Below are 8,495 nucleotides of genomic sequence, written 5' to 3'. Positions count from 1 at the left end.
CTGACTTGACAGTTGTTCAAAAGACGACCATTGACACCTTGCACAAGGAGGGCAAGACACAAAAGGTCATTGCAAAAGAGGCTGGCTGTTCACAGAGCTCTGTGTCCAAGCACATTAATAGAGAGGCGAAGGGAAGGAAAAGATGTGGTAGAAAAAGTGTACAAGCCATAGGGATTACCGCACCCTGGAGAGGATTGTGAAACAAAACCCATTCAAAAATGTGGGGGAGATTCACAAAGAGTGGACTGCAGCTGAAGTCAGTGCTTCAAGAACCACCACGCACATACGTATGCAAGACATGGGTTTCAGCTGTCGGATTTCTTGTGTCAAGCCAGTCTTGAACAACAGACAGCATCAGAAGCGTGTCGCCTGGGCTAAAGACAAAAAGGACTGGACTGCTGCGGAGTGGTTCACAGTTATGTTCTCTGATGAAAGTAAATTTTGCATTTCCTTTGGAAATCAGGGTCCCAGAGTCTGGAGGAAGAGAGGGAGGCAAAGAATCCATGTTGCCTGTGGTCCGGTGTAAAGTTTCCACAGTCAGTGATGGTTTGGGGTGCCATGTCATCTGCTGGTGTTGGTCCACTGTGCTTTCTAAGGTCCAACGTCAACACCGCCGTATACCAGGAAGTTTTAGAGCACTTCATGCTTCCTGCTGCTGACCAACTTTATGGAGATGCAGATCTCATTTTCCAACAGGACTGGGCACCTGCACACAGTGCCAAAGCTACCAGTACCTGGTTTAAGGACCATGGTATCCCTGTTCTTAATTAGCCAGCAAACTCGCCTGACCTTAACCCCATAGAAAATCTATGGGGTATTGTGAAGAGGAAGATGCGATATGACAGACCCAACAATGCAGAAGAGCTGAAGGCCACTATCAGAGCAACCTGGGCTCTCATAACACCTGCAGTACCAAAGACTGATCGACTCCATGCCACGCCGCATTGCTGCTGTAATTCAGGCAAAAGGAGCCCCAACTAGTATTGAATTGCTGCACATGCTCATACTTTTCATCTTCATACTTTTCAGTTGGTCTTAAGTAAGATTCAAATTTTATGAGATGCTGTATTTGGGTTTTTTATTAGTTGTCAGTTATAATCATCAAAAGAAATAAACACTTGAAATATATCAGTCTGTGTGGAATAAATGTATACATCATACAAGTTTCACTTTTTGAATAAATCAACTTTTGATTGATATTCTAATTATATGACCAGCACCTGTATACTTATATCTTAAATGCACTTTTAATCACTCTATGTAAAAGTGATTACCAAATGCCTGTATTTTCCTCCCTGGAGGCTTTTTGCAGTTGCCAGGCAACATAGGAGCTAAGCGCATAAATAGAGAATAAAACTGGCAAACACAAAACGAGTTACAAAAGTGTAACTCATTCAAAATTCAGGTTGAAAACCATCCTTAATTTATTTGATTGAAAATACCCTCCACGTGATCAGAGGTGAACACGAATCCTCCTTGGATCGTAGAGTAAGTTAATGACTGCAACAGTGTTAGAGTGAGGTGAAGTATAAGAGCATCAGACATTTACAGTAGATGATCATATTTTTCTTACGCAATACTAGTAAATGATTTAACAGGGAGCAATCGGAGTATCCTACTTAGGATTAATGTTGTATAATGTCGTAAATGGCCCAACTTGTAAAATACATAATAGACGGAGGTCAGAGTTCAGGTTCGGATTCCCAGCAGATACAAACCACCTTTGTGTGAAGGAGCAATTTAGGAACAAGCTGAGTGCAAATAAAACTGCTCTCCACCCACTTGGTGCATTTTTTTTTATATATTCTCAAATAGCTTGTGGTGTCTGTGAACTTTATAACCACTGTTGTGCGTCAGGCTCACCAGGATCTTGCTCATATTTAACCAGACAGCTGTTAAAATTAAACCATGAAATTTGAACAGATTCAATTGACATATAAAAATCCAGCTTTATAGGAGCAAATAAGAAAAAAACGAAAAACACAGAAAGGTAAAAGACAGCACACTAAATGGTGTTTATAGACCAAGCAAGATCATTCTAATAAATAATTTCTTATAAATAAATGCAGTCTACCGGTGAGCACTCCCCTGCTGTGGCGAGGAACCCAAACTCCAATGATGAATAAATGGAGAAAAAATAAAACTTGGGAGAAACCAGGCTCAGCCGGGAGGGCCAGATCTCCCTTGACGTGTCATAGCTCCACGACCAAAAGCCACCGAGCAAATGTCCCCGAAGAACAGGAAGAGCCCACCAGCCGCAACCCAGGAAACCCCAAACGCCGAAACCATGCAGGTCCAACCTGGTCCCATTCCGCGATCGACAACAGAGGAACAATCAGGGAAAAGTAGTTATGGCATAATGTAACTTCCTCTGTTGTCCGACATCGACCTCAAAACAAGACCAGACCCACACACCCCCAAAAAATGAAACCCCCCGAGGCGGAGGCAGAAAGAGAACCATTTTCGTAGCTGCTGTTCATTAACTATGCATTAAGTGAAAGCTTGGCTTAAAGGATGTGTTTATAATCTAGATTTAAATTGGGAGAGTTTGTCTGACCCTCGAACAGTATCAGGAAGGCTATTCCAGAGTTAAGGTGCTACTTATGAATTATTCTAGGTGTTATCAAAAGTCCGGAGTTTCGAGAACTTAGAGAGCGTGATGAGTTGTGATAGAAGCTCTGTTATGTAGTAGGGGCTAAACCGTTCAAGGCATTATAAGTTATTAAAAAAATCTTTAAAGTCAATACGATACTAAATGGGTAACCAGTGGAGGAATGATAAAATTGGGGTTGTGTAATCGTATTTTTTTGACCTGGTAAGAACTCTGGCAACAAAAAGATTATTGCTTAAGATATCGCTGTCAGACTGAAACCTCAAAAAATGCAACTTTCCAGGAAATGAAGAAAAAATAGATTTGTTTTGGGTGGTTCACAAGATCTTTTTAGTAGTTTTACAAAACTGTTAAGTCCAGTCCTTGATTCTGATTGGTCAAAATCTGTGATTTATTCACAAAAAATTGAAATTTGAGCTTTCAGTCCCACAGCGATAATATTTTCCTCTCATCTGCAACAAGGCCAGCAGGTTCCTTTGATATATCCCTTGGAACGATATATCTCAAGTGTGACTGACTTTGAACAAAGTCATCATCCACTGGATCATATTAGGGCTGTACTCGTTCTTCAGCGATCTTGTGTCATTGTGTTCTCGCTCTACGTTATCAATTACTGCCAAAGTCCGGCTCCAATATACTAAAGAACAGAGAACGCATGAAAGTACTCGGATGTGTTCTTGATATGGATGCAAGAATGCAGACTTGTGCATTCCAAATCCGTCCATCCGTTTTCCAAGACTAACTTGCAAGACAGGTCCAAGTCCATTCTTTGCATTATTGGAATAGAGACACGGCCTTGGCCTGGTTTTATTCAGTGCCTCACACACAAACGGGCACACACACGCAAACACACACATATGCGAGAGAGATGCATGTTTCTTGGATGTTTTAATGTTTTTTGTGAGTATTTATAATAGTATCTCATGCAACATTTTTAATCTGATGTAAAATCAGAAATCAATTTCTTATCAGGACATGTAGATATTTTTACATAACATCACTAGAACTGAAAAACTAGCATATACAACATGTACAATATTTACAAATGAAATATTTACGAATGGATTTAGTCATTGTTTATGTTCTCTGCAACCATAAAACCCATGCCACATAAATGGAAATGTGAAAGTGGCTGCATAACAAGCAAGGGAAAGCATTTAAACTATTACAGGATGTGATGCAATCGGGTGCTGTTGAGTCATGCAGAAGACCTTTTCATACCATTCCAAACTAAAAGAGGGAGTGTCTCTTACCAGTCACAACCTCACTGACTCACTTGGTTTACTGTGTCGGGCATGTAAACTTCAGACATGAAGCATTATTGGTCGGAGATGTCCCGTTTAATCTCAAATTTTCAAACATTTGCAAAACTTCTTTGCCTGAAGAAATGGCAATAAATGACTTTATTTGCATTAACAAATTCATGCATGTAATGCAAAGTATCCATATTTTAAATACGTGTCACAACTACTTTATGTGCTATAGTAAATCACACCTCCTGGCATCATTTTTTTGTCTATAAAAGCGTCTCAAGATTTCTCAAGTCATTATCTGACATGTGTTTCTTAAAGTTGTACCTGGCAGCATGTGAAAAGCTGTAAAAATTCATAAAAAATATAACACAGACACAACCATTTATTTATTGCTTTTTATTGATAGTAGTTTGGGGACAAAAGAACCATTATGTACATCGAAAAATATTAATTTAAGTTTTCTTGTATGTTAAATCATTATGAAGGTTATGTGCAGTTCTTTTTTAATCGGTAAAAGACCCTTTTACCCAGACCAAGAGCCAGAAATTGAACGTTTATATTTGCGGTCCACATTCTTAACTGTCAATCATTAGTAATAGGATACAAAAGTATAGTTACACAAGCATTAATATTGTAGTGTTTAATAGGTTTATTTACATATTTATTTGCATGGTCTCCGTATAAAAAATGTTTGCAACATTGTATTAACTGTATAAACTTAAAGTGGTAAAATTGTGCAATAAACATGAAACTGTAACTTTGTCACAATTTAGTTTTTTATTAAAAATGTAGGAAATTCATCAGCATTTTTTCAATGAAGTAGGATGCTTTTACAGTGTTTAACACTATCTATAAGAATATATATTTGAATACATAAATTACACAGTGAGGAATTATGAATTATTTGTTCCTTTGACATTCAACGTGCAATGGAACATAGTCTATTAAAATTCCCTACGTCCTGTGAATTGTATTTTAGGAAAATTTAAAATTTTCCATATGTGAAGCAGGTATTTGCTATTAATGTAAAGCAACTAAAGAAATCTGTTGTGCTAACTGAAGAAGTGCGGATGCGCAACAAAGAATGTTTGCTGGACGTTCGATGAACCGTCAATTAGCGTGCGATTCTCGGACCACACTTTGAGTCTATCTCCAGCAACCAGAGAATAAACGCCTTCTGAGAACAGTGTTTTCCTCCACATGTGAGACGCAAAGTTGATTGTTTCCTTGTAGACGAGCATCGTAAGGGGTATGGGGTATCCGGCCGTGAAACGGCGAATTTCGTGCGCCAGGAGGGTTTGACCACTGCGCTGTTCTTTAACTCCCCTGTACAAGATCTGCAGAGACACTTTGTAGGTCCCGTCACGATGCACTATCAGAGATTCACCGTCACTGTCCAAAGAAAAGAATTCGACATGGTTCACGTGGTCTCCTGGAAGCCGCCATGTCACGTAACCTTCACCAGAGACAAAGTTACCTCCTAAACAGAAGAAAAATGTGTTAGTGGTTGCAATTGGGACATTTTGGCCAAATATTAAAAACTTCAGAAATGTGCACATACTTCTGTGCAATTATTAACTGCTAAAGAACATTGAATATTCCCTGGATTTAATTTTTATTTGGTACATTCTTTTTCCTTTCATTTCGTTTTAAAAGTATCTAACGGTGTTTAAACTCCAAGGAGATTTTCAAGGAGCTGTGTTTGAGATTGCATCACTGTTGTCAAACACTGTCTGTGATACATTCACACAATCTTTAGCAGCTATCAATCTGTATTCTCTCTCACATAAGATAAATAAATGTCACATTACTTGTTGTCACACGAATGAAAGGTGTGGGTTTTGGCTTGTGAGATGTCTCTTCAATGCTGTTCTGTTTCTGCATTGCTGTATGGACAGATAATTGTGTTATTCAATGTAAATATACACAACGCTGCTGTCCTTCTGAAACCTTGCCTCATCATATTTCAGATAAATTCTTATTATTCGTTATTATGTTTGTCACTGTTTTGCGAATATCCAACCCCTAAAATGTATTAAAAAGTGCTTCTCAACTTCCCATTTTCTGAAAAGCAGCGAATTTGGACATACAAGGTTTCAGATGGACAGCAAAGATGTAAAATGTTATATATACTACAGCATGGTAGCACCTCTTAATATATTTCAACTTTTGATACACTTGTAAATAATAACAATATAATTACCTATCATAGGTAGCTGTAACATTCCATTGTCCTTTAAAACAAAGCAAATGTAAATCAGCTTGAGGGATGAATGAGTTACTAGATGTGTATTACAGTTTAAAGCCAATGCAAGCATACTTATGGGTGGAATACAAAATTTATAAAATATAACAGACTTTTTTTAAACTAGACATCATACACTTGCAGACTTTTTGAAAGTTTCAAGATAGAAACACACTAACTGGTCAAATCTGCAGAATGGCACAGACTTTCTGCAGACTGAAAATCTGGGCAAAATCTGAGCCTTGTAGTGTATTTTAGCCTTTACAAACTTCTGACAATGTATGCAATTGGCTGATAATTATACTTCTTACAAGGCAACACTTAAGTATGCATGTAACTGTATTTAGACAGTAGAATTAATAGGTTACATATCATTATAACATATCTAATACTAAATATCAATTTAGCATGTTGCAATATTTTATAAATCGCAGCATCACGTTTTATACAGGAAAAGCAAAGCTGTCTTAAAGGGATGTATGGTTTCAAAGACCTTTAACATTCATTGTGTTCTCCCTGAAAAAATCGCTTCATTGCTTTCAAACGGTGTAGAGACTTGGACAGAGACTTTGTCCGGCAATAAAATGAAAGAAAAGCAAATGTGTATCTGCTTACCTTGCATCCTGATGCCTTCGCATGATACATGAGCGTGAGCAGACAGCACGTGAGGCAGAAAGATACCGTCATGAATTGAAGGCAGCACATCTGTTTCTGCAGAGAGCGGTACTCTGTCTTCACACCGCCTGGGTTGGACTCCATTAACACGGTGCAGTCTTCAGATCCAGCTCGTCCGTGCTCGACCGCCATCTCTTAAGAGACACCGCGTTGTGTCTTATAACTCCCACTTCTCTAAACATATATAGGCTACTGATTCTCCCACGTGTTTTCATCAACGCCCAAAACAAACAGCCCGCACCGCTCGTGAGGTTTCGGCGACATGAATGCAGGGCTTGGAAGGGAATGCCGAGTCGCTTCCTGCTTTGCCTCTCTGATACCGCATGCCTGAGATCCAGCCCAACGTTTTATCTCTGAGGAAGTAAACAATTACGATGCCTTTCGATAGATGCCATGTTGTCACTTTTAAAGTTGCGTCATTGTCAATACTAGAGAAATTGAACTGGGTTGGTTGGATGTTAAATCCACTGGAATAAAGGCCAAAACACACAACAAAAGGAATTTTATTATGATTTTAAGCTAATGTTTCATGTTCATTAGAATTTCTGTTATGGGTTCTTTTGGGTTTCGATATAGTTTTAAGCAGGTATGCTAGCAGCTAGATTGCACCATGAATAACATAATGTAAACTTCAAATAATGATACATTCTTTATACATACAGCACCGGATTTTTATGGAATCTTTATATGTGACCTTGCACAACAAAACCAGTCGTATGGGTCAATTTTTCGAAATTTAGATTTATACATAATCTGAACGCTGAATAAATACGCTTTATATTGATGTATGAGGTGTTAAATAGGATAATATCTGGCTGGGATACAACCGTTTACAACACTGGAATCTGAGGATGCAAAAAATCTAAATATTGAGAAAATTGCCTTTGAAGTTGTTCATCAGAGGCACTGTGGCAGGCCATTCACTCATAAAAATAAAGTTTTTATATATTTAAGGTAGGACGTTTACTAAATATCTTCATGGAACATGATCATTCCTTAATATCCTAATGATTTTGGGCATAAAAGAAAAATCTATATTTTTGACCCATACAATGTTTTTTGGTCTTTACTAAAAATGTTCCCTTGCTACTTAAGACTGGTTTTGTTGTCCGGGGTCACATATTTGGTCTCTCCTACAGACTTCCAAGTGTAAACCTTGAATAAATGCAAATAATGTTCACTTACGATTGATTCTCTGGGCAATAAAGGAAAATGTGCAACAACCAACTGAAAAAACCCAGCTAAAACCAACCTAAGGTGGTCGGCTGGTCAGGCCCACCAGCTAAAAACAATTTGACCAGCTTTTCCAGGCTTGGCGGACCAGCCTAAACCGCAGCTACTTTAAACTTAAACCAGTTAAGACCAGCAGTTTGGTGTTCAGCTTGATCCAGCTTGACCAGCTAAACAATAAATAAATAATGAATACAGGGATTCAAAAACGCTGGAGCAATTTAAATAAACGTTGTGGATGCATGTCGCTTTGCCAAACTGGTTCAGTGGCCTGCTGAAAAAAGGAATATAAAACAGTAGAAACCATATCAGAAATTCTTATAGATTTAATGGTTAGAATATGAAATATTGTGGCTTTAATTGTAAACTATAACAGCCTCTATAGGGATGTTGTCTGGTGGACACCATTGAATTCAACTAGAATAGGCCCACATTAAGAGATTAAAACCATTAACACATTAAAACCATAACCAATAAAAAG

General features: G+C 38.2%; 1 protein-coding gene across 1 annotated transcript; it reads right to left on the bottom strand.

Annotated features, from left to right (window-relative positions):
• Positions 1–4,292: 4,292 nt before the first annotated feature.
• si:ch211-158d24.4 (uncharacterized protein LOC560966 homolog) lies at positions 4,293–7,110 on the bottom strand. The gene is made up of 4 exons (XM_056729691.1): positions 6,725–7,110; positions 6,068–6,098; positions 5,676–5,750; positions 4,293–5,344 (listed from the first exon to the last, which is right to left on the bottom strand). The coding sequence occupies exons 1-4, from the start codon at positions 6,914–6,916 to the stop codon at positions 4,917–4,919; spliced, it is 726 nt and encodes a 241-aa protein (XP_056585669.1). The 5' UTR covers positions 6,917–7,110; the 3' UTR covers positions 4,293–4,916.
• Positions 7,111–8,495: the final 1,385 nt, after the last annotated feature.

The sequence above is a fragment of the Triplophysa dalaica genome, chromosome 18, assembly GCF_015846415.1.
Source record: "Triplophysa dalaica isolate WHDGS20190420 chromosome 18, ASM1584641v1, whole genome shotgun sequence".
NCBI lineage: Eukaryota > Metazoa > Chordata > Actinopteri > Cypriniformes > Nemacheilidae > Triplophysa > Triplophysa dalaica.
This window is presented reverse-complemented; position numbering and strand designations above follow the sequence as displayed.

Bases quoted from the DNA above. Each gene is read 5' to 3' on its own strand.
- si:ch211-158d24.4 (XM_056729691.1), bottom strand. From the start codon at position 6,916: ATGGCGGTCGAGCACGGACGAGCTGGATCTGAAGACTGCACCGTGTTA. The intron at 5,751-6,067 runs GTAATTATATTG...CTGTCCATACAG, and splicing joins GTTACAGCTACCTATGATAG to CAATGCAGAAACAGAACAGC. The intron at 5,345-5,675 runs GTAATGTGACAT...TCTTCTGTTTAG, and splicing joins TTTCATTCGTGTGACAACAA to GAGGTAACTTTGTCTCTGGT.